The 26,362-nt window shown below is 46.2% G+C and overlaps 1 protein-coding gene across 4 annotated transcripts in view; it reads right to left on the reverse strand.

Annotated features, from left to right (window-relative positions):
• The window catches only part of ASAP1 (ArfGAP with SH3 domain, ankyrin repeat and PH domain 1), a 165,311-nt gene that overhangs the window by 133,516 nt on the left and 5,433 nt on the right, over positions 1-26,362 (reverse strand). For all 4 annotated transcript variants that reach the window (XM_044450446.1, XM_044450445.1, XM_044450439.1 and 1 more), the window contains exon 2: positions 2,748-2,834. In XM_044450446.1, coding sequence (XP_044306381.1) covers positions 2,748-2,806 — 59 coding nt within the window. In that variant the 5' untranslated portion in view covers positions 2,807-2,834. The remainder of the gene's footprint in view (positions 1-2,747; positions 2,835-26,362) is intronic.

The raw sequence follows: 26,362 nt of genomic DNA on the forward strand, positions 1-26,362 counted from the left end.
TGTGCTTTCTTAAGCTTTCTTGTTAACTGCAGAGAAATCATTGTGAAGTGGGCGGTGTGTTTTGGTGATATAAATAAACAAGTAAGGGCACATGCATGTTTAGACAGAAAATAATCCTACAACTCTGAGGGCTGGCAAACTGGGGAATGCTGGGAGTTAAAGGACTTTATTTTGTATAAACATACATAGGGTTGTGCCCCTAAGTCACCACAATTGTCACCACAAGCAGATAGTCTACTAGCCGGTATGACGAGAGATGAGAAAGGGAGCTGGCTGTCCCATCATTCTTGCTAAAAGATCAGTTCCCACACACAGCCCACACTCCCTTCCTTCTTCCTCCCGTGCTGTGTTGTGTTGTGTCTTTTTAGATTTTAAGCCTGCAGGAAGAGGCTGCCATGCTTAACTGTTGATACATAAACTTCTCTGACACCCTTTCTGGCTGAAGAACAGCATATTTACTTATTTGATTTCTATCCAGCCTTTTTTCTTTACGAAAACCTCAAAGCGGCTGACATAATTTTCCTTCCCCTGCTCTCAGTCTTACCCCCACAGCAACAACCCTGCAAGGTAGGTTGGCCTGAGAGTCTGTGACTGGCCCAAAGTCACCCAGGTGGCTCCGTGGCTGAGCAGGGACTAGAACCCAGATCTCCTGAGTATAAAAGCATAAAAATACTTCAGATATATTAAGGATGCATGCAATAAACAAATGTATTTCTCATGTATGCTTGTCATAGAACCAGACTTGGCTGGAACACCTTGTGGAGTGTCCAGTGTTGAACCGGCATTTATCTCTGCATAACTTGTGAATGGCCCCAAATGGAAATTGGTTTGCTTGGTTTTGTCCGAGCTTCTGGGGTTGACAGGTGAACTCTACAGAATCCCTCCCTTGAGTTCCAAGCAGTTTATGTAAAAACACATGCAATTTAATATATTACCACCAAGGTTTTGTCGCAACTGTGTCAGTAACTATGTTAACACAGGGGACTTGTTAAAGACGATTTTAATTAGCCTTCTCCCAAGTCCAGGTAGTTCACTCTTTTTAATTAAAAGAAAGATATGGTATTGTTTTTTCTCTGAGTGTTCAACATGAGAAACTGTAGAAGACCTGATAATAATTGGCAGGCTGGTGCATAAGGATCCTGCGGCTAGGGAGCAGGAAATATTGGAACAGCTCATCAAGCCATATTGCAAATATTTCAATATTTTCAGTCTCATTTACTTCCCATCTGCAACCAGGAAAATCTCTCCAAAGTATACTTATACTAAGAAATGGAGTACCAATTAATGGTCTTATTTTTTTGGTGCTGATATAAATGTCAGCACTTTCAGGAACCCAAGAGGAAGCATCCGACCTGGGAGACCAGATAGTGTCTTAGTTCAGACATTGCACCAAAGCAAAGCAAACTATACTTTGGGGTGATGTCTCCTATCAACCTGATGCTCCATATAGACAGTTATTGTTGGCAGGTAGTTAATAAGGCAGTTATTAATATTAATTAATAATTTGTATTAATAATAATTGATTAATAAGGCAGTTATTGTTGGCAGGCAGCTTATCTGTCTGGTGATACTGGTGTTCAGCTTCTTCCCATCAAAGTAGCTTTCTCCAAACTGATATAATCCAGTTGTTTCAGATTACAATTCCCATCATCCCCAAACAGCATGGTGAATGGCTAGAGATAAAGGGACTTCTGCTCATCAGGTTGACCTCCATAAGAGTCTACAAAAGATCCTATCTTTTGGGTTACGGCGCTATCATGGAGCCAGAGAGGTGGCCCTGCCACCTCTTCATCAGGAGGGATGCCCTTCCTGGGTTGGTTCATGGTTTGGGCCCTCACAGTAGCTGTCGGGGACAGTGGAGGGGATAGAGAGTTCCCAGCTGTAATGCAAAGACTTCTGTGGTGCTCCAAAAGCACAACCAAGGCCTGCCTCCAGTCTAGAGGCCAGCATGTTAGGGCTCTCCTCCACAGTGCGGCTATGGGAGCGCCTTCTTCCCTATGTGCCCCCCTGCCCCTTGAGATCTGAGGGACCATGATGATGGCAGTGGCATCTTGTTTATCTCCCCCCCCCCCCCGCCTGCCTTTCCTTCCTCTGGCAAGGAACACACAGCAATTAACATCAGCAAGGCACGTACATCAACATTTATCACAGCCTATACATTTCACAAACACGACATCAGAAATGGGTTTTAGAAACTCAAATGCTGAGCACAACAATCACAAAAGGTTCTAAAACTCTACTTTAAAGCCATGCCTCCAGGATGTGTGGACACCACTGAAAAACACCCATTCTTGGGGGCTGCCAAGCGGTTAGTTTTTAATGGTGGGTTGGAGAGCTGGAACTCCAAACAGAGCACTTTTGCAACTCCAGCAAACCTAGGAAAGACGCTGCCTGGGTTCAGACAGCACAACGATACGTACATACATACAGGTTGAGTATGGGTTGAGTGTAGGTTGTCATTAAACCATGGGTTGTTGAAACAGTGGTTATCATGTTACCTGAACCCAGCCAAGATGACAAGCCATGGTGAATAGCCCATTGTTTCCATCCAACAAGAAAACCACGGGCTCTCTTCAGGGGTTGTTCATGGTTAACATGCTGTTAGCACGGCTGGGATCAGGAATATGACAATCCACATTCTGACTAGAACCCGCAGTTCAACAACAACCCATATTCAGTCCCCTGAGTGTGGGTTAACATGTCGTCTGAACCCAGTCGTTGATATAGGTTGACTCCCTGTTTCTTACCGATTCCATAATGAATCCCTTGAGGAAAAGCTGGAGAGCCTGGAGGTTGAAGATCTCATGTCTCATCGATCACCACAAGAAAGTTACCTGCACAACAGAGGAGAAGCAACTAAGTAATTAAAATCAAACAAAGCAGAGTGCAAACAACCTTGTGTGATTGCCTGTTTTACAAATGAACAAGCACGAACAATGTCTAAAGCTACACGACTGCCACTCTGAGAGGAAGCATTGCCAAGCAATTTGACGTAAAAGTTACTCTGAAGTAAAGAATTAGACAAGCCCTATTGTAGCTCACACAGCAATTTTCATCTCAACATGGCAGCAAGTGTTTAAATTATGACCGCTTCATGCAAAAGTATGGAGATTGTTCCTGAAAGCACCGCTGCAGGAGGAAAACAACACGTCACTTCCTAGGTTTGCTTTAAGCTTCTACATCATCTCTAGGTTTTTATCTGCAAGTCACCTTGGAGACCCTACCTGGATCATCAATGCCCAACCCCATGGATGCATACAAACAGGTAATGAGATTCTCAAAGTAAAGCCCAGGTAGGAACATATGGGATCAGGTGTTCCTTCTGATTTAGGGCTCTGAATGTTAAAAGCAGCACTTTGAATCGGGCCAGGATTTCAACGGGCAGCAAATGCAGCTGAAAGAGGACCAGCGTGATGCCTTGTGGACCAGTCCACATTAACAGCCATGCTGCCCTATCCTGAAAGCAGTCTTTGCTTGCCGACAATAACAATTCTGGAGGCATAAACTGCTGGGATTTCATTTTTTAGTGTATTTTATATGTGCCATACATGCTGTGCAAGCTGGTTTAATTGCATCCTTAACTGGATACTGGGTCTGAAATTTAGTATTTCAGTGTTTTAGAATGGGAAACATGTGCCAAAGCTGGTAAAACACCAAACCATCCATAGCTGGCAGAAAGACCCTGGTGCCAGGGGGACAGGGAAGGAAAGCAGCCACCTGGTGAGTCCAAAAGTGCCTGTAAGCCTGCTGTTTGGTAGCCCTGATTTAAAATAGTCGAAGCAGCCTACAATTGAAAATAAAGCAATGCCAAAAAAATAATAAGAAACCAAAAAACGAACAACAACAAACTTTAAAAGTTGAACAGCACAACAAACCAATGCATGTTTACTCAGGAGTAGATCCTATTGTGTTCCATAGGGCTTACTCCCTAAGATGCAGCCTCTAAAAGCAAGAAGAGCATGAAACAACCGCAAGGCCCATAACCCTAACCCTTTGCAGCCCCTCTACAAGTGAGCAGCAAAGAGAGCAGCAGCCGCCCCTCAGACAGCCTTCTAAATCAACCACCGTATTTTAAGACGATGCCCTAAGTGGAAGAGATGGGAGAAAGACAGAAGGAGGGAGTGTCCAACTCAAGTCTTGATCATGTAATGCCAAACTATGGTTTTCTGTGACTCATCCTCTCCTCCCGTTCATGGCTTCTCCAAGACATTTCATTCCAAACCCATCCCATCCGCTTTTCCATCCCGCCCCCAACAGTCCGTCAGTATGCCATGCTGAGTCCTCACTGGGCTAGGGCAGGCATGCCTGTCCCTGCTTACAGAGGTCCCAACCCTCAAGATGCCTGTACTTTTGCAAGCCCTGCTGAGTCTCTGCTCTGGAACACTCCCCTCTGAACACTGGAAACAACCTTGTCATCTGTTATGTTTAATACAGAGCAGCCAGCTCTCCTAGCATGGCTAAAATGAAGTTAGATTAAAAAAAGGAAAAAAATGTGGTACTAGGCCCATGTCAACACTGTTGTGACAGTAGTTGTCTGCTGCTCCACCAAAAAAACAGAGTCCCTTTTATCCCTAAACAATAGCCTGAATCACACAGTTTTGACCTTGATGTATAATCTGAGCAGAGAGTAATTACAGTCTTGCTTTCTATGTAAGCAAACAATTTTGTCTGCAGAGGTTTGAGGGCAGCTGGTTCGCGACTGCACATTTGAGCACATGTCTAAGCAGGGGGAGAGGTTTTGTACTGCAAAGATTTCAGCAAATAAAAGAGGACAAATTCAGTGAGGGGAAAAAGGGTAGAGCTGCTAGTCTCCGTGAACGGCATCCGGACTAACAGCAATGGGAGGGAAGCAGTAAAAAGGGGGAACTGGTCCCTCAAGGGTGGGCAACTCGGGTGCAGAGGGCACGTGCGTGGCACATCAAACGTACTGGGTTCAATCCCTGCCACCACCAGTTACAAGAAGCAGAAAGCAAGCAGGGGATGGAGAGGGGAAGGTCTGAGCCTGAGAAATGGCAGAGTCACTGTCGGTCTGAGTAGCAAATGTGGGCTAAATGTATGAATACTCTGGTCTGGTGTAAGGCAGTCTCCCACATTTTGTGTTGAACGGGGATGGGTGCCTACACCCCACAGGACACACGTAACCCTCCTCTGACCCAGGTGGCCTGAGGAGCCCCACCCACTTTCCAGTGAAGACCCCCATCACCTTCCCCAGCCCTCATCCCACCTTAGCAGGTAAGGAGGGGAAGTTTGACCCTCCCTATCCTGTCGGCTGGGATTCACCTGGATGTGCAGCCTCACATGCTCATGTACATAAGTGCATACATGACCCTATCTATATGTGCCCCCAACCTACTACCAGCATACCCTCTGGATTGTCAAAGTTGCACCCTCCTCACATTGGGCCACCAGCTGGCACAGAGAAAGTCTCCCGTTAAAGTTGCTCATTGCAGCATGGCTTATGGAAACGGGAAGCTGCCTTAGACCAGCCAGCCTTTGATCCATCCACCTGGTGGTGTTGACACGGACGGGCAGCATGTTTCGAGGGTTTCAGACAAGCCAGGAATTGACCCTGGAACCTTCTACATGCAAAGCAGGGGCTTTCCCACTGAACTGCGGCCCCTTCTAAAGGGGGAGAAGGCAGGTCTCCTCCCATTACACCCTGGCACTTCTTCCTTTCCACACACCTGATGTAGCACGGCAAGTGTGTTGCATCGCAGGAGAAGAGAAGTGCATGAAAGGAGCATGTGTGGGCAGAGCCAGAGCGGAGCAACACACCCAAGAAGACATGGCTGCTTCACATTCTGGACCAGAAGGACCAAGTTTAAAGGAGTCTTCAAGGTTTCCCCAACCAGCCTACGTAGGGCCTGCAGATTCCAGTTAGCACTTTAACACTGATTAAAGTTTGGGGAAGTAACAGCTTCCGGATGATGGGAATTTCTGGAGGCAACACAGTCCTGGTCCTTTCCAGATTCAGACAGCCACTCTGCTATGCAGTCATTGACTTGGTTCATACAAGCCAGAATATGGGTTGCAAGTAGGTTGTCACTGAACCATGGCTTGTTGTGTCATATGAACTCAGCTGCACCAACAAACCATGATTTGCTAATCACAAACAAGCCACCATTCACAGGCCAACCACAAAGCATAGCTTTTCCTCATGTGCTGTTTTCATGCTCTCTCAAGCATTCCTTTCTGCTCATCATATAGCTCTCAAGCAGCTCTCCAATCCATCCTTAAAAAATTCTTTCCTTCCAACCTTCCTCTTCCTTTGAGCCTTCCTCTCCTTCACAAAAGTAGTCTTTGCAGTTTCCAGAACTGAAGCCGATCTTTCTCTCAGAGTAGATCCTTTAGCCGAGCAAGGCTTCTAATGTTCTTAATGTTCTCGTTTTTACCTTTTTACCCCTGGGAGGGGCAAGCCACGTCCATCGGCCAGCGACACTTCTTGCAGTTTCCCTCCATGCAAACAGAAACCAGGACTGGCTTCACAAGTGTGCTTGCACAAGCGTGTCTGTATGGGTATACAGCCTGTTTGGAGTTCTGCTGAATGGACGACTCATGGGCAAAATGGAATTTGCCTGGCAAGCACATTCCCACACCCAGTTTCATGCATTTATTAAGCACATCAGGAAACAGAGGAAGCTGTCAGGTCACTGGTCCCTCGAGCTCAGTACAGAGCAGCAAAACGTGATCTTCCCAAAGTTCTCTGAATTCTATCTTGAAGTTTGTTCCAGCTCAAGTTCATATAAGATTCTTTTTCCTTTCATATGAAAATCGACACATACTTTTGTTTTTTTCCAAATGTGCATGCCAAATGCAAACATCTTTGAAAAGTGTACATTCCTTTCCCAGTGTATTGGTGCACATTTTTTTAACAATACGCATTTTTATGTGCATTTTTCAAAAGTACTGTGAATGTCTTTGCAAAGTACTTGGATCATTCCCTTACCAAGGGATCATTCCATTACAAAGAAGACGAGAGCATACAAGCTGATTGTCTAGCAATGTCATTTCTCTCTCTCTCTCTCTCTCTCTCTCTCTCTCTCTCTCTCTCTCTCTCTTTCTTTCTTTCTTTCTTCTTGTGGTGTTCTGTGAATGATGTTGCCAACTCAGAAATGCATGGACCTTGCCTTCAGATTGCATCCAAGTCTTCTTTATCTGGGAGGTGTGAACTGGGTTAAATCCCAAGCAAAAGAAACTGAAACAGATTTCTCCTACATCTGTCTGCACCGACCACCAGCAGCTGTATAGTGTTTCAGACAGGAGGACTCCTCCCAAACCCACCTAGAGATGCCCACCACTGAACGGACAATCATCTCCATGCAAACCAAAGCACGTGTGGCAATCCTAAGCAATGCTTTCACCTCCAAATGTGAAAAGGTATTTCAACCCACAGGGAAGCAGCACACGGAGAGGACAGCTCCTTTACCCCCCGAGACATTTCTGAATGCCTCTCCATTCCCTGCTTCTTTTCAAATGGGCGGAGCTCCCGCTCTGCATGCAGAAGGTCCCAAGTACGGTTTCCAAGGTGGCAGGTGACAAAGCCCTTCCAGCCTCCATCAATCAGGGGAAGCAATGCCAAGCCAGACAGAGAAATGGCCTGCCATGGTCTAAGGCAGCTCTTGAGGAGGGAGCTGACATCTGAACACCCCGCTGTGTTGTTAAAAGGAACACTCCAAACTTCCATAACCGTCATTGTGCTAGATTTATTGGGACCAATTAAGTCATTTGTAAGAACTGAACCTTTACTCTGTAACACAGTGGGAAACTTGCACATACCGCAAAAGTGGTCCAACTCAGCATGGGCAGAGCTGATGGGAACTGTGGCTCAGCAACATCCAAAGGACCACAGGTGCCCTCCGTAAGTGGCAGCTTTTCCCCATACCCAAACCAAATAATTTTGGCAACTAGTAAATTTAGGCCCCAGTCCTAGGGAGATGAATGGAAGCCCTGCACTCAGAGGCTCACACTCATCCAACGTGGAGCAGGAGGAGTGGCGGAGGCCATGGCTGCAGTGCTGCGTCTTCTGCTCTGTATTTTCTCTAAATGGGCTTTTTCCAGGGACAGAGCTTCAGAGAGAGATGGATGGATGGAAGAATGCTGGAGGGGCTTCAAGAGACCACGTACCTTGGCTGACCCTGTTCTTTCTGTGTTCTCTTCTACCCCTCTACAAAGTCACTCTCCCAGTCTTGGAAAGCAGCTGGTACTGTTCTTTCCTGGGGGCAGTGAAGCACTGGGAGAGTGAAGTGGAGCGGGGCGGGGGGGACTGGGGAGCTTGAATTCCTGGCTCTGGGGTTTGGAGTGCTGTTTCCAACCTTGAAGCCAGGAATCCAAAGTATCCTATGGTCCCTCAGAGGATGTCCATGGCACACAAAATCATTTCCTAGCCAAAGGATCATTCCCTTGTAGAGAAGATGTAGTCACACAAGCAGATTGTCTTGCAATGCTAACTACTATGCTGGGGTACTATGCACCATTGCACTAAATAGCAGTCCCCTTTCTCCACATAAGGCGGTGTAGAGGCTTTCCAGTGTCACATCTATTGTCCTTCCTGATTATGCGATCTCCTATTTTGGTAGGAATTACTTGGTACAAGCATAAATGGTGCAGGGGACATGCACGGTCTCATACCATTTGGGAAGCGGATTTTGAACCTTCGCTGCTCACTCAGTCTGACAATCCACCCCGGATACCAAGGAAGAAGCATATTGTTCACATGCCCTGCTTTGAGTTTCTACTCTTCTATATTCTATGGCCATCCCTCATAGACAAACTGAATTAGAACCTTTAAAAGTCAAGCCAACACAACCCTTTATCAATCATCTCCCAATGAGACCTTTGTTCTCATGACATCCAGGCTAGATTACCACAGTGTTACAGGCACAAGTTGGATGTGTGTGTATCCCAGAAATTTTCATTGCTAACTCCTCAACTAATTTATGTATATTTGTAGGAATTTGGCAAGCATTGGATCAACTTCAAACAGTAAATCAATTTTCTATTGATGGCAGCAGGAATACTGATAGCCAAACACCGTAAAATGCATAAGTATCTGTGATCATTAACTGAGAAGGTAAATACTGGGCTTTAATGAGCACAACAAGCCTTTCATACAAGGGCGTTGAGCCATATTAAGCCTGAATTCAGTTTTGGAGAAGTTCTTCAGAGTTCCATTCCTGGAGTAGATGAAACCAAAGGCCAACACTAGCTTGAAGTTGTTACTCCTGGTTTCTAAACCTTAGGAAAGAGAGTTCAACTTTTTGGAATGGGAGAAAACTGCAAGATCCAGGAAATCACCCAACCAGTGGCAGCTGGGGGAAAGGGGTGAAGCCAGGGGAAGGAGGCATGGCTCCTGGAAGGCCACCCTTGGGATCCCAGGAGCCTGGGCTTGGTCTGCAGGGTTCAGGTTCAACACCCCTGCTTCGTGGAAGGGGAAGAATCCCCTAGCAGAGTTTATGTTATGCCCCATGCTTTGCTAATCTCACTCTAGCGAGGACAGGAGTTACAGGCAATGGCTTCTCCCAGAGCATTTTCTTTTCTATTTGTCCTTTTATAACCCCCTGCCTGCCTCCCCAAGCCTCGGATGGGCAGAGGGTAACTTTGCCAACTTTACCAACTGCAAGGCTGGTGAAGTTGTCCTCGCTTGTTGGAGGCATGTTAGGGAAATGGGGGCTGGATCCCTCCAGCACACACCTTTCCCCCCACAATGTACTGAGCACAAAGGGGAGTCGGCAGCATCCTATAGCCCCTAGACATCCTCCCAAGGACCCCCGGATTGTGCCCTAAATATGCAAAAGTGACATATTGGATGAAGAACAGGGACGGAAGTTGAACTAATGAAAATATAGAATTGCTTAGATAAAAAGTCTCAACATGATGAAGGATCCTAAATTAACCAAAATGAATTGGATTAATCTTATGAATTATTGAATATATTTTAATGGATTATGGGACCTTGTCAGACACTATGAAAAACTGCCTGATGTGGATTAACTGTAATGAGGTAAATGCAGTAATGTTGTGCTAGACCAATTTCATTCAAGCATAGATGTTTTCTAAATTTATACTGCATACTTGTCTAAAATAAGGATTTGCATTCCATACATTTTGAAACACACACACAAACACACCTTAAAATTATTTTAAACTCTCATTTGCTAGTGAAGACTTTCAGCTGCAGGCAGCCAACATCCACCCAGGATGTAGTGGAAGGAGGACTCCCAGGGTCAAAGCATGAGGACTTTTCGGCTTTTCCATGGCTGGGAGTGAAGCATTTGGCAGTGGCTTCATCTTAAGACCCACCAGCTTTATAAAAAGACCTGCAAATGGCATGTATAACACAGAGAGGCTGGGTTCATACTTTAGGACAAGCTACTCTGCATAGTTTACATGGGGCATTGTTTTTGGCTTGGATACACCTGGCAGAAGTAGATGATGACGACGACATTATGTTTCTACACCACCCATAGCCAAAGCTCTCTGGGCAGTTCACAACTTTTCAGTCACTCATCCAAATGTCTTCTTTGCTAGTGTGGTCTCCACCCTCATTTCTTGGTCCTCCCATTGTTGGCATGCCCAACACAAATTCAATCTCACACAGGTTGGCTTAAGCAGCTCTTGCAGCAGCAGCTCTTTGCTGGGGTGGCTGCATCCCGGGACCGTGAAAACCTTGATGCTGGGTTCAGACTACTGGGAAGATCATGGTGAAGTGGGGAAATCATAGAATAGTGCATTGTTTCTTATTATGCTTTCTAAAAACCAAACATTCCATGCTGAAATACCATTACAAGGTCTGGATTGCACAACAGAAACCAAGAAACTGTGTTATGTTATGGAAATCCACCCAGAGAGAGAGAGAGAGAGAGAGAGAGAGAGAGAGAGAGAGAGAGAGCGCGCAAGCAGAAGGAATGGATCAACACAGCTTCCTGCATTTTGGGGCTCTCGTTAGGACTGTGACTATGAAGAATGTCTTGATGAGCACCTGTATGTCAACATGTGCCACTGCATTCTGCCCTTAACAGGTGCAGGGCAATAAGGGCAGAGATGGAGGGAGGTCTCTTCCTGCATATAGGGTCTTCCTACATCAAGATGGCTTGAACAGGGCTTCCAATAATTAGGTCTTTGTAACTCTGACATGATGGCAGCTACTTTTATTTTCTACTCATGCCCCTGTGCCTTTAAAGGCACCTCGCTAGGAAGGAATTAAGTGGATAAAAGCATTTTTGTTTTGTTTTCCAGTCATTTTAGCCCCATGCTAGGACAATGGTACCTGCTAAAAATTCTCCACGGCAGGGTGTTTTCCCATGAACGCCTGAAGAGTTCAGAGACAGGAAAAGCACAGATGGGCAGAGAAGCCAAACGGCAATCTACTCCTGGAACTGCTCCTTCGATTAAAGGTTAGCATACGCATTTTGCTACCAGGGACCAGATGTTGCTTCAAGGGAGAGCAGGCGTATGAAAGGGAGGCTCAGCTTTGACACCAAACAGTGTTATTTGCTGCAAAACTCACTGTCACTGCCACACAAAGCCGGGACTGGGCCTTTCCCATCCACTCTGAGCGCATCCTTTGAAAGAAGATGCCAGAGAATGAACTCGAGACCTTCTGCATGCCAGCCGTTCAGGGCTGTCCTTTGTGATGGCACACTGCACAAGCACATCTGGTGCATTACAGGTAGCCTAAGGTGCAGAGATCATTAGTAACATGAGGTTCTTTGGGTACAGACAGAATTTATAGGGTGGGGAAAGATGTTTCTTAGCTGCCAGGTGGAGCCAAATACATGTGCTTGCCACCTGGATTTCCAATGTATAACATGGTTAGCATGTTCTGTATGCTCCTTAGTACTGTGGGTTTTATTCTGGTAGAAGCCTACCGAGATTTGTTCAGCTGTTCTCAACATCTGGCTGCTCTGCTGGAAGACACTCTGCACATGACTCAGTGGAGTTTGCCAGGCCCTTCCTCTTCTGGATGCAGTGTGATTTTTTCATTCACTCAGCCGTAAAGCCAAGTTGGTAAATTTGAGCCAGGCCTACTTCACAAGGTTGTTGTTCTGAGGATGCAATATTGCTATGTAAGCCACCATAGGACGCTCACAAGAAGAAGAAGCTAGGATAGAAACGCAATATGATAACCTTTATTGCCATTCATGAGGTCATGCTCTTCTGATTATTTTCTTAAGCCATTTCAAAGTTTTGCTTGGTTTAACAGACAAATTATATGATTGCAAATAAGGAAGAGTGCAAACCCATGCATGTTTAGATGGAAAAAAAATTCCTCAGCATGGTGGCTGGAGAATGCTGGAGTTGTGGGGTCTTTTTCTGTCCAAACATGTATGAGATTGCATGGAAAATCCCTTACAATGACAGGTTGTACTGTTCTAAAATCTGGAAGGTATGGGTTAATGTAGTGGAATGAATGTGTGGGGTGGAGAAAAGGGCCAATGTTCCTGCCTTAGGCAGATTAAGAACAAATAATTACTTTGTTGGATGACAGCAAGGTCCACTTAATACAACATTCTGCTCTCAAACATGGCCAGCCAGATGTTTCTATGGCAGAGATGGGCGGCCTGGTGCTCTTCATAATCCCTGACCATCAGGCATGCCAGCTACAATTTATGAGACTCTTAGCCCAAAAGATATGGAGGGCACTAGGTGGCTAGCGCTCCTCTGAGTTCACAAGCTGGGCATCAGACTATAAGAAAAGCCCTGCTGGATGAGAACAATGACTTATTTGTTTATCCCCAGCCCTTGATATTCCTAGGTAAATCGCTTCTGAACATTTAGCTTGCATGGCTGAAAGACAGATAGACTTGTATACTACAAGCATGTCCTTTTATTATTTGATAGCGGACATTTTTATTCGAACCAGATAGTAGTAGAGTTCCTGGGTTTTTCTGACCCATTATTTGCTGTTGGGTTGCTGCTTCTTTTGCTCCAGTGTTTCTTGTTCTAAATGCCAGAAAGGATCAAGTCCAGCCTTTTGTCTCCAGCATGCTCAGCAGTAAACAAATTGCTTTTGGATAAGTCCATCCCCCTCTGAAGGTTGCCACTTTTCTCCTCCAAGCAACATCTGTGCAGCATGCAAAGATCATGCTTTTCCTGGCATCGCTTCTATTCCAAAATTTATATCCTGCCTTTCGGTAAACACAAAGCTACTCATTAAATAAAAAAGTCAAACTCTTTCATTTCTCAGTATTAGATCATCAGACATCCTCCTCGTTGCTTCATCATAATCCTTTGTGAAATTTGTCACGGAATCTTTCCTAGCACAGCCGACCAGCATTAGGCTTTTACCATTGTCAAAAAATGACACGGGGCCAGGGAGGAAAAAATCACCAGCGGAAATGGTGGCAGGCCTGTTCCTTCCATCGAGATCACTTCTGCATCCTGCATCTAGAGTAGTAGCTCAGTTGCAAGCCACATGTTTGGCAAACTGAAGACCCTGGATTCAGTTCAGGGCATGTCTCAGTAGGCCATGGAAAAGCTTCTGGTGTGAAGACCCTGAAGAGATGCTTCTAGTCCATACAGACAACCCCATGTTGAGCATAGCAAGTCTGGTCTCTGCACACCGTGACTTCCTAGGTCCTCATATTCTTAAAAAGAAAATGGGCAGAGCATCTAGAGGAGAATGAAGAGAGCTTTGGCTATTGTGCAGTATATAAATGAATAAAGTACGTACCTAAATAAGTAATGGAAAATTGAGATTCTATCACCATCATTTAGTATTAATAGGTAAGAGGTGGGCTGGATCTATCAAGGGAGCCAAAGCTTTGGAGTTGGAAGAGCTGAATGGAGTGGTCACGGACAGCGTTCATGCACAGGGTCGCCATAAGGTGGAGAAGCCTTGATGGCACAGAATAACACTAGGCAGGACAAAGTGGACAGGCAGATCTTTTTCTTCCTCTCTCACGATTCTAGGACCCAGTGGTTCTCGAACTTCATCCCACGAAGCTGATGGGTGAACAGATCAAAGGAAGCATACAGCAAATACTTAAACTATGGAATCCACTCTCACACGATGGCCATCGCTCTGGATGGCTTTAAAAGGAGACTGGACAAGCTCACGGGGGAGAAGCTTGCCAATGGCAACTAGCTGCTTCTGGTGTCAGAGGAACGATGGTACACCTGAGCACACCAGTTTCTGGGGAACTGGGGCAGGTGGGAGTCATTGCATCACTTCCTGCCTGGGCGTTCCGTGGGCAGCTGGTTGGCCACTGTGTGCAGACAGTGCTGGGTGGGGTGGGCCATTGGTGTGACTCTCCTTCTCTGCTATGCTTCTATCCACACTATGATATTCTCTATGTACATGCACATCTCCCCATGCAAATTTAGCACATGAGTAAGAAAGAGCATAGTGTTCACACACATCCCCTCATAGATGGTACTGTAGAGTGTTTAAAGCAGCTTGCCTCTCTTAGTGCCATTCAGGTGAATTGTTCACCTGTTCCCTCAAGGAACTGGGGTCAGGACCCATGTATCCTGTGACCCTCTGCAGGGAGGGGGGCTTCACATACATGGTGGCATGCGCAGAGGGTCTCCACAAACCTTTGTCCTGTACAGCAAGTCGCCAGGGCCCAGGGCTACTTCGAATGTGCCACAGTGGGGTGGAACTAGCCAGAATCATTGCCCCGATCAGGCACGGATAGCACAGGTCTCTTAGCTCCATTGGTCCTCACTACCATGTCGTGTTTCATTATCCCATGCTGCAGAGGGGCAGCTGAGGCTGAAATCAAGCTCAGGGTGAGGTCTTTCGCCACCGGAGGGGAAAGACAAGATGTGCTACGACTGCCTCATCCCCCACAGCGTTCCCACCCCTCGCCCCACCTCACGCCCCTCACCTTTCCTACCAGATCACCTGCATGGGAAGGGGCGCAGCTGGAAGAGCTCTTCTGGCTGCACATCACAAGAAAAAAGGGGACGGGCAGCTGCTCCACGGTGCCAGGCTCACACTCCTACTGTGGCAGAGGCCACTATCTTGCGGTGACAAATGCCACAGCAGGAGACCGGGGGACGGACTCTCCACGGCACCTGCTGGAGGCTGCGACAGGAGGCCCTCCTGGCGGTGGGCAGGTGGAGGGACAGAGAAAAAGGAACGGAGGAACACCGCTAGTCACTCTCCCCTTCTGCAACCTGATGCAGGTGCCTCACCTTGCTCTGTTGGGCAGGCCAGCCCTGACTGAGCAAGGCTGGCTCGCCTGTGGTTGCCTGCTCAGTTTGCCACAGAAGCAAGTTCTGAAGGGAAGCCCTCCCGACGCAAAGCTCAGTCACTTCACTTGGCCACCATGCCAAACATTTGGCGGCTTTGATTGCGTTGTTCCACGTGCGGCTATTCTACTCGATGACTTCCACTGAGCGTGGCCTAGGGCAAGCGTAATCATCATCCATGTCACGATAAATCACTCGGCTGGTTGTTGCAGGTATTTTCCTTTCCATGGGTGCCCTGCCCGAGTGGCGTTTGCCACGCTCCACTGCGGGCTCCACTATGGATTGGGTTACTGCCTTTTGGCCGAGATAAACAGAACACCTGCTGACCCATTCAATTATTAAAAGGAAACGTAACGGAGATATGCATCTCATAACATGCATGGGCAGACGTGCTTCCCTGGAGTTTCCTCCATGGCCGTTCGCTCTCATATTGGGGCTGGCACTCATCCACTGCAAGCTGGTACCTCAACTCCAAGATCTTGTACTGGAGGTACACTTGCAACAGAATGGGGCCAAGAGCCTTGAAGCAGTACATAGAAACAGAGCCAGTCAGAAGGGGCCTCCCGGGCCATCTAGTCTGACCCCCGGCTCCAGCTGGCTCCACTCACGACATGCCCACCATGGGCATGTCCAGCCTATCTTTGAACACCCTCACCAATGGGGCCTCAATGACGGGGCCTCAACAACAAGTGGAACATACTCATTTATTTGTTTATTGGTTGTATTTATAAACAGCCCCATAGCCCATAGGGCTCTCTGGGCTGTGTACAGAGTAACAGAATAAATGACATTAATTTAAAAACAATTTTTAAAACCCCAACATTTAAACTGCAGGTGAGGCACTGCTGTTTGTTCCTTCTGTAGAACCTTCTCCCTACAGATGTAGGGAGACGTCTGTGTGAAACTTTTGTGATGCAGAAGGTTTTCCTTGCACAGATTCTTTGTTTGTTTTTAGTGGGAACTCTGAATCCATCCCTACTCCACTGCTGTAGGAAATGTTACCATCGTTGTGTCCTCCAAGAGCTGCGTGGGGCTGCTGTGGGGCAAGCCATTCTGGAGGGTTGCCATAAGTCAGAGGTGACTTGCCAATGAATAGCAACAACAACAAATTGTATCATTTCACAATTCTCCCACCTCATTTCACTGCACAAGATTAATTGGGCCTCTGTTTGTGGGAAATGGCAAAGGAGGGCAGGGGGCTATCATCTTGCTTAGTGAGGCAGTCCTCACCTGCTACGGATGCAACAGAAAGACATGGTAGAGTTCTGACAATGTGGAGCAAGCCACTTCAGGGAGCAGGTAGAATGAATGGGCAGAAATGTCAAGAAATCAGATTTTGGCTAAACACGAGGAGAAATTTCCAAATGGAGGAATCGTTGGATGGTGGAACAGACTGCTGGGAGGGTGGGATCTTCTCCATGTAAGTATTTACATAGAGGCTGGAGAGGGACTCATAGCTGCGAGTTTCCTGCACGGACCATGGTGGTTGGACGAATACAAGGCTGGGCAAAAAGGAGATCTTCAGAGGCTCTGAACTTCAACACCCCGAAGCCCCTGTCAATGTGGCAAATGGTCAGGAAAACTGGGAGATGACGTCCTCAAATCTGGAAATCTACCCTTTGGCCCATGTGGACTAGATGACATCCAAGGTCTCTTGTACAGGCTGGCCCACTCAACAAAGTGAATCATGAATCATCAGTTTCTTAATAACTGATCTACACATACCCATAACTGGTATGTACATATACATGATTGGAATACGCCAGAATACCAATTCCTTTATAGTTAAACTGTAGGGGAGCATCCGTGTGCTACTGCATTCATTTTGGTTTGTCCTTTTCCAGGCACGTTTTCTTGATGTTGAATTTTTGCAGGAGTCAGTCTGAAGTACTTATAAAAATGAAGCATTTGAAGCAAGGAAATACCAACCAAGAAATAGAAGAACCAGCTAAGCGTCCAGTCACTGCCTCTTTCTGTGTGTGTCTCTGTGTATGTAGATTGGTTTGAGGACAGGCCTGGGGCAAGTTGACAGAGGTTTGCTGAAAAGAGTCACTGTGTGCAACTGTTATTGCAAACAGGGCACAAACCTGAGGTCTCTGGACACTGTCTAGATGCTGACCGTCCAATCTGGAGTCTTGGAGAAGACTTCTGAGGTCTGAAATAGGGTTCCAGATTTGCAGCTTGCACCTTTCTCTCCACACTTGCTGGAGCTCCTCAGCATTGGCACAGGGGCTCCAGGGGGCAAAGAGGAAGCACACGAGGCTCTACCAGGATATGAGGAATTCACATGGTGCCTCAGTTTTTCCTCCCTGGAAGCAGGGCTGATCAGCCACCTAAGTACAGTGGTGCCTCGGCTCAGGAATGCCTTGGTTCACAACCAAATCGGGTCACAACCAAACATTTCATGAAAATTTTGGCTTAGGTCATGAACTCTGCACTGGGTGGCAACCAAGATTGCAGCCATCTCCCCACACCCCCAAGTGGGGAGATGGCCACGATCGCAGTCGCGTTTGTGCAGGGAAGACATGCGTGATCACGGGCGCGCTCCTGCAGGAAAGACAGGCCCAATCTTGGCCATCTCCCCCCGCAACCAGCACGATCGTGGGCATCTCCCCCCACCCCGCAAGTGGAGAGATGGCCACGATCGCAGTTGCTTCCGTGCAGGGAAGACATAGAGGAGCTGACAACAGAAGAACTTGCTGAACTCCGGAGTGAGCAGCAGAAGGCACCTGCTGAGGAGGATTCCACTGAGGAAGAGGAAGGCGGGGAGGAGGTTAGCGGTGATGTGATACAATCCATCAGGAAAAAATGGAGTGAGTGCCAGGATTTCTTTGAGAAGCACCACCCCAACATAACTGTAATGAACAGAGTGTTGAATCTGATGAACGATAACATGGTCTCTCATTTCCGGAGGGTTATGCAGCGCAGGAAAAAACAAGTGACTATAGACAGAATTTCACCAAAATTGACCCTGCAGCTAAGAGACAAAGAAGAGAGGAAACGCCTGAAAGGGATCTCCCCAATGTCCTTATGGGAGGGGGGGGGACTCTCCCTCCAAACAATAACCTCCCCCCCACACCTAGGTTAGTGTTCTCTACTGTACTGTCAGTACCTTGTTACTTTCTTGCTCTTTGTCACTGTTTCAATTTTTTCTGATTAAAAAAATTAAAATAGTTTTTTTAATAGATTAAAATAGTTACAGAACGGATTAACCTTATTTACATTGAACTGGAAATTTGATTTGGCTTGCAACCAAAAATTGGCTCACAACCACATTTGGAGGGACCAGAACGGATCAACCTTATTTACATTGAACCTTACGGGGAAATCTGACTTGGGTCACAACCAATTCGGGTCACAACCAGAGTCCTGGAACAGAGTAAGTTCGTGAGCCAAGGTACCCCTGTACATTGGAAGGCGAGGGAAGCATGGATGCAGTCCTCTCCACTGGACGCCTACCAGTTTGGAGGGCCAGGGGGACCTAGACTGAGTACTGCCCTAACTAAGGGGAAATGGAGTTTGGCACCAGACACATCCACAAATCTACAGAGGGCCATGGCTCAGTGGCTGAAATTCCTGGGGTCAGTTCTTTGCATCGTTACTTCACAGAATGCAAAGACCCTAGCCTAGGAGCCTAGAAAACTGCTATGAATTTAACTGGGCAACATGCGCAAGTATCCTGACCTGGCATGGGGCAGCTTTGTATATTCTTAATCTTTGATTAGTGAAAGGTTTCCAACGGGTTGCAGCAGAAGGAGATGAGATGGACTTTCCATTCTTCCCTTCCCATGCCATTTTCCTGTGCTTTTTTTGCGTTGTGGGCTTGAGGGCAAGGAATGACTTTTTCCTCTTCGTCATCTATAAGTTCTCAGGGGAGCCTTTTTGATTGAGAAGAGGGACAAGAATGCTTCAGGGCACAGTCATGCTTAAAGAGAAAATAAGCCCTACATTTCTGGTCACCACACCTAAGAAAGGGTATTGTGCAGCTGGAAAAATGCAGAAAGGGGCCACTGACATGATCAGGGAGCAGCTCTCCTGGAAGGAACCTTTACAACATATGGGATTATTCATCTTACACAAAAAGGCACATACAAGGGAATACAAGAGAGCCATATAGAATAATGCATGGTTTCTCTCATCACACTCAAGCCCAATGGGGTCATCCCATGAAGCCAACTGGTGGGAGAGTCAGGACAGATAAAAGGAACTATTTCTGCATTTGGCACATAGGTAAACTATGGAATTCATTTCCACATGATGTAGCAATGACCACCAATTTGGATGGCTTTAAAAGGAGATTGGACAAATTCTATAGACTGCTTAATCAATAAATGCATATAGCTTATGTTTTAGTATTTTTTCTCCTTGTACTTCCCTTCCCCTGCTAGCTATTTATAATTTTCCATTTAAATTCTTTGGAAAATGTTCAAAATGTGGGTGTCAGGAATTAATAGACTGCATAGCCCATCCCTACCCCTGCCTCTGTCCCCATCTCTATCTAATTGTCCCGCAGAAGAGGCAGGAGCTGGTCCTCTGCTGTTGCAGGACATTGTGCCTGGCTGGAGGCTACAGGGAAGGCAGATTTGGGCTGACTGTCAGGAGAAACTTCTCCGTGACACCAGCGCCGATTGCCTTGAAGGAGCTCCCCCTTGCTGAACACAGACACCGGGAAACCACTGGGCGAGGCAGGGGATCCAGCTCTGCCCTTACTACACTGAACAGGGGGCTGGACGTCACAGCAGACGAAGGCCCTTCCAACTCTGACTCTATCCTCTGGTGAAGAACAGAGGAAATATGGCTTATGCCAGCCATTGCCAGTGGTAGCACCCCAATATTATGTATTTATTTATTAGATTTACGTATATCCTGCTTTTTTATGAACTCAAAGCCGCTCCTCCTCCTGTTCAGAATCTTATCCTCACAACTACAACTCTGTGAAGTAGGTTGGGCTGAGAGTCTGTGCCTGGCCCAAAGTCACCCTGTTGGCTCCATGGTCAAACGGGGACTTCAAGCCAAGTCCCCTGAGTTCCAGTCCCATGCTCTCGGTCACTACATCACACTGGTTCTCTCTCATGCACTAGGTTGCATCCTATGCTTAGGAAGACTCTTGTTCCTGTACTGCAGGGTCCACCAAGCTACACAGTCCTGTGCATGGCCCTGAGTCAGTCAGACTTGCTCACCTCCCCTGCCTCACAGTCACAGCATCTCAACCTGTTCTGGTGAGGCTCATGGGCAAGTCACATTGTGTCCTATAAAGCTGGGGCAAAGCAGGTCCAGCAGGCTGTGGTTTAGCCGAGAAGTGGTCAGGACCTTGGACAGAGCACAGCAAGGCTGGTGGGAGCCTCACCCTTGGAATGAGAGTTGTTGCTTCAGCAGGGTGTAGGCTTCTGGAATTATTCCTGCTGTTGGCCCTTCACCTCTGAGTGAACCCAGAAATACTGCTGACCTGGTGCTGGCTGCTGTCTCCCAGTGCACAGAGAGAGCTCGGGGCTGCCCTGAAACAAGTCCAAATCTGAGGAAGCGATCCGGCAATGCCCTTTGAGAGGCACTTCCTCCCCATTCCTATCCACAAGATTACTGACGCAAGATGGCCAGGGAAATGCCTCTTAATGAGCAGGGGAGCCCTGGGAGGCTGCACCCTCTGCCTCCGCATGGAAGCATCATGACAAACTGAAATCCAGCCTGGCTCCATTTGTGAGTCAAAGAAGGCGCAGCTGCAGGGAAGTGTCCAGAAGGAACACCGAGAAGGACTTTATAACGAAGAACCACCTCCTGAAGTTGTTTGTTTTGTCCTCCTTCCTCCCTAACCATTCCAGTGATATCATCGTTATTACCATTATTGTAAGAGTGAGGACAGAGACTAACTTGCGATTTTATTAATCTTTTGTAAGCAGCTCTGGAGAGACTTTTTGGCAAACAAGGAGCATAAAAATGCTTTAAATAGATAAGAACAGGAGGAAAGGGCTGAGACAGCAAGAGATTTATCAGGAATGTTCTAAATGTAAAAACCATGGATTCAGGAAAAATAAGTTCCCCTAAAGTTGAAGATGGAGGGTCGTTGTGGCCTTGTGAGACTGGGAGTGTGGGAGACAGAAAGCTAATCCAAATGACATACACCATGCCAGCTGCATGCAGGAGGATTCCCTTAATTGCCCTTGCCAGGCTGGGTTGTGAAATCTAAGTTGCATTAAGGATGTCAACAAACCAGCCAGAACCCACACTCTGTCTGGGGGCTGCAAAGTACTTTTTTAACCATCCAAGCTGCACATCCTTGTCAGCATCTTGTGCACCACCTTACTAACCATTCTTCTGTCATGCGATGCTGGTCAGCTGCTAGTTAGTGAAGGGCTTAATCCCAACGTTGTTTAGACAGATGACAAGCTTGCAGTATAGCTGGCTGGGGCATGCTGGTAGCTCCAGGTCCTCCTTTTCTCTGAACATTTGCCCTTAGCAACAAAATGAGTTCTGAAATGGGGGAATATGCAGAGAGGCAGAGAGTTAGCCGAAGGCTGAAAGTAGTCTGGGGTGCTGGCTGTCCTTTCTGAGGACCTGAAGTGGGATAGAAGAATTATTCTACTAAGAGGACTATGCCATTTGTGTCCAGTCATGTTCTCCTTATGTATCTGTCAATCTTCACTTTCATTCATTCATTGCAGTTCCATACCACCCAAGAGCAAAGCTCTTTGGGAGACTGACAAAGATTAAAGCTGTCATTTGTCATCTCTTTCTAAGACGGTTTGCCAAGAAAGCAGGGAAAGTGGGCAGGGGGGACGTGTCCCATACAAGAGTGGGTCAGGTGGAGTGCTTAACCTCTCATGCACTACACTCTTGCAAATACCCTCTCTCTTTCTCGGCTCTACCAGCCTGGCTCACATCTAGTTTTGGGACTGTATCCAATGTTTGTCTGACACAAGCCCCATTCATTTTGATGGGTCTAAGTAGGTATAACATTAGACAGAACCCTTGGATGCCAGCATGAGAAAAATGTCTTTTTAAACAACTTGGTAGATGTTCAGTAACTCCCCCACTCCCAAATAATTATGTGCAGAAGCAGCAATGTATTGGCAAAGGGTTAGCAGCCCTATATTTCCCTCATTAACCTATTTTCATTTTTAATGCCAAAATATCTGTTCACTGATATTGGAATTACAAATCCATGAACCTCCTCGAATGCGCATTGCAATTGCCATTTTTTGCATTTAGGGAAATGAAGCCTATCTAATTGTTTTTATCACCTGCCTGACATGCAGCAGCAGGAAGAGACTCTTGGCCAAAATATAATTAAGATCCAGAATGCAAAGCCAGCTCTTCAAAGTGGGTATTCCTGTGGAACCCCGCCCCCCACCCCAAACAACCTTAAACACTTGTATTCATCCTTGCCAGAGATAACAGAAATGAACCTGTTGGATTGGCAGGCAAAGGAGTGAATGAGAGAAACTGTGTATGTTGGCACATGTAAGTGAATGAGGAGGCCTTTATATATACAGAAGTAGCATGGGAGGGAGAATGAAGTAATGCTCCATGAGTTTGGGGACAGACAGATGGGACATTCCTAAGAGTAGCAGCGGCTTCTTGGCATAGCTTGGCATAGTGGGCCTTGCCTACGAATGCATCTTGCGGGCAGAATGTTGGATCCGTTCTCCTGTCACATCTCAGCCCTGTTTTCTGTTTCTTTCCCAAAAGCCATTAAAACAGCACATGTGCACTTACGTATATATTCATCTTTCATCAGACAAAGAATCCTGAACTCTTTGAAAACAGTTGCAAAACAGGCTTCTAACTGATTCACCAAGTTAAAAATAAACATGCCTGTTGCCAAAGCCTCAATAAAGGTGCCTGAGATATTGATGGAAGTGTGAGATAATTTACAATGTAATTACCATCTATATTTCTCTTGCATTCCTTTTTAGATACACCAGAAGCAAAATAACTTGGGAGAAATGAGGTATAGCCGCTAAATCACCCATTTAAGCTTTGCCATTACCAGCTGTCCCTTTGCACTTTCAGGCCAAACTAGACATGGACCTGGTTCACACAACACAACATGAACACAGAATCGTCATTGAATCATAGGCTTATGTTAAACTGTGGTTTGTGAATCCAGTTGTGCTAACAAACTGTTGTTAACCACAAACAACTGACAGTTCACAACCCAAAAACCAAACATGGATTCTCTTTGTGGGCTGCTTGGTTAATAAACCATGGTTCATTAGCACAGCTCAGTTCACAAGCTGCAATTCAACAATAACTCATGGTTCAACAACAACCCTACTCAAACTTTGCTTAGATTTGTTGTGTGGTGTGAACTCAGCCATGATCTGGAAGTCCAATCATGCATATTTTCCTCATCAAAGAGCAGCCAGAGGGCAAACCAATTCTGATGGGAGCCATGGGCCATGAGGACATGGAGTTTAACCTTTCCTCCATGCACGGTTCCGTGACTTAAATTGCCCTGAAACTACTACCAACTATTATGTCCACATATTTTCCCTTTGCAGTTCATAGTAACTCTGCCCCTCTCCAGATGTGAGGCAGATCATGAAACTGCCCCCAGCTGCTTTCTGAGCCTTAAACAACATGTTATTCTTATTATAAAGCACACATTTATGCCTTGTTTTTCTTTTTCACTTTCTTAAGAAGATGAACAGAACTCTGCTGCATGTACAAAAGGCAATTCCATCACCTAGGCATTTAAAGTATTTGTCCAGTCCTGACTTGGTCTGACCACACTTGGAATACTATGTACAGTTTCGGTCACCACATTTCAAAAGAAGGAAAAAGGAAATTATTGCAGAGCTAAGAACGGTGCAGTTTAAAAGGGCAAACCTTCTAAAGCAGGGAAGGGCTGCATGCTGAAGGTCTCAGGTTCAGCCCCTGGTATCCCAATCCTGCCTGAAACCCAAGGAGTTGCTGCTAGCCAGTGTTGGCGATACTGGGGTAGATGTTCTGCTGATCTGCACTCCCAAGGTTCCTCTGATCTGGGAACAGAGCACCTCACTCAAAAGGGAAAGCCAAGACATCTGGGCTATTTGATTTATTAACAAGGAGACCAAGGGAGTGGGACAGGACAGAGCTGTGTGGAACTAGGCAGGGTGTGGAGAAAATGAAAAGCGAGAAGCTGTCCTCTCTCTCCCATCTCTCTGTATTCTGTCTCCCATTGCTCATAATACTAGAACTTGGCACCCCACCCCCCATGAAGGAGGTTCAAGACAGATAAAAGGAAGTGCTTCTTTACAGAGCATCTAGCTAAACCACGGAATGTACTTCCACAATTTACTAGTTCAACTATGAAATTTACTTCCACATATCCCTGAATACTAGCGACTGGAGAGGCACCTAGCTTTTGTGGCTCAGATGGGGGTTTCCCATGTGCCACTGCGGGGAAAAGGGGCATTGGGTCTTATCTAGGACAGCACCTTTTAAGACTTTATGAGTTACCTGGAAGGAAGCATTCTACATATAGCAAAGATCACGGATGGACTGACTCACACAGGCAAATTCTGCTCTCCCACACTTCCTAGCATAGGGTGTGATCCGAAGAGGAAATACCAAAATACCACCAGAAAGCCAATTCCCACAGTACATTCAACCTAATCAAAACCAGAAGGCCTTGGCACTGTCCCTGAAAAAGAGATCTTTGGCCAGATTTTCTGATCAAAAGGAATCCGACGAACCCCCAATATTCCACATTCCTTCCAAATGTCCCTCTGATTGTTTCAGAAGATAATGTTTTGCCAATGACAAGGATTATCCAAGTGATATGACAGCTCTGTGGGATAGATGCTGAAGCTGCATGATGCTTCTTATTTTAAGGTTTATGCATCACCTCAAAAAGGAGGACAACAGAGGACACGAGTTTGCATAGATCTACATAACATAATTTGTTTGCAGAGATCCTTATTTAGAAAGGATTTGGGACACAATCCTTTGCCTATTTAGGCAAAAATAAGTGCAACTTCCATGCTGGCAGTTTTAAGACTTTTTTCTGACCGAATATTTATACGATAGCAGCTTTAAATACATACTGTGTACATCGCAGCACAGTGCGGAAGTAGCTTGGGTGCCCACCTTCTCAGTCTGTTGTCCAGGTGTGAACTGAGGATGGACAACTTCCATGGGTTCCTGCAGAGGCTATTTATATTTAAACTGCACTTGGACTGATAAAGGGCCGTCCTTTTATAGTCCATCAGAGAGAGAAGATCTCTTGAAGGTAGCGCAGCTGGTCACCCTACCTTCAGTGCTAATCATTGGAGTGAATCAGCAGAACACAACAGAAACACCTTCCCACTTGTGGGAAGGAAAGGCTCACTAGAGAAGACAGAGAGAAACTTGAAGGCGGAAGAGGAAGGAGAAGTCCAAATTTGAGACAGACCAATTCCATAAAGAAAGTGGCAGCCTTGAGTTTACACGAGGGCTGTCTTGGACTGGGAGTTCTGGAGGCCATTCATTCATAGGCACCATAAGTCAGATGACAAAACAGCAGCAGGGATATTTGGCATCAAGGATCCTTGGAAGACACAGAAAGGCTCAGAATTCCATGGTGAAGACCAGATGCTTTCCATATAGAAAGCCCTATTTTCATTCTCTGGCATCTCCAGGTAGGGTTCAGATCCCTTTTGAAGTTCCTGCCGGTCTGTGTAGTTAAGAAAGTACCAAGCATCATGGACCAATAGTTTGAATTTGGCATCAGGCAACTTTTGATGTTCTCTGTCACCTAATTCCAGAGCAGCACCATGTACTGCTTACAGTCCACTTCCTGGTCTGTATCTCACCGCATGGGTGAGGAGAAGAATGCCTCAATAATTCCCTGGATTAAAACAGCCACAAGCACATGCCTGCACATACAGACACTTCTCCATGCTCTTAGGGAATGAAATGCCCGGGAGAAGGCTTTGAGTGCTTTATTATATATTTATTTTAATTATACTCTGCTTTCCTACCCTTTTTGTAGCTTGCATAAATAATTTAAATTATTGCTATTATTACATTAGATTTATATCCCACCCTTTTCCCTCTTGTGAGGGAAACAAACCATTGCCTTTTTGTTTGAACATACACTGGATTGCATGCTAAAACGCAATAAGGACATGCCAACTACCAAATAAAAAAATAAATCCAGCCCAAAGGCCTCCATGAATAAAGCAGTCTTTGCTTGCTGAGAATG

The sequence above is a fragment of the Varanus komodoensis genome, unplaced genomic scaffold, assembly GCF_004798865.1.
Source record: "Varanus komodoensis strain SLA01 unplaced genomic scaffold, ASM479886v1 scaffold66, whole genome shotgun sequence".
Lineage (NCBI taxonomy): Eukaryota > Metazoa > Chordata > Lepidosauria > Squamata > Varanidae > Varanus > Varanus komodoensis.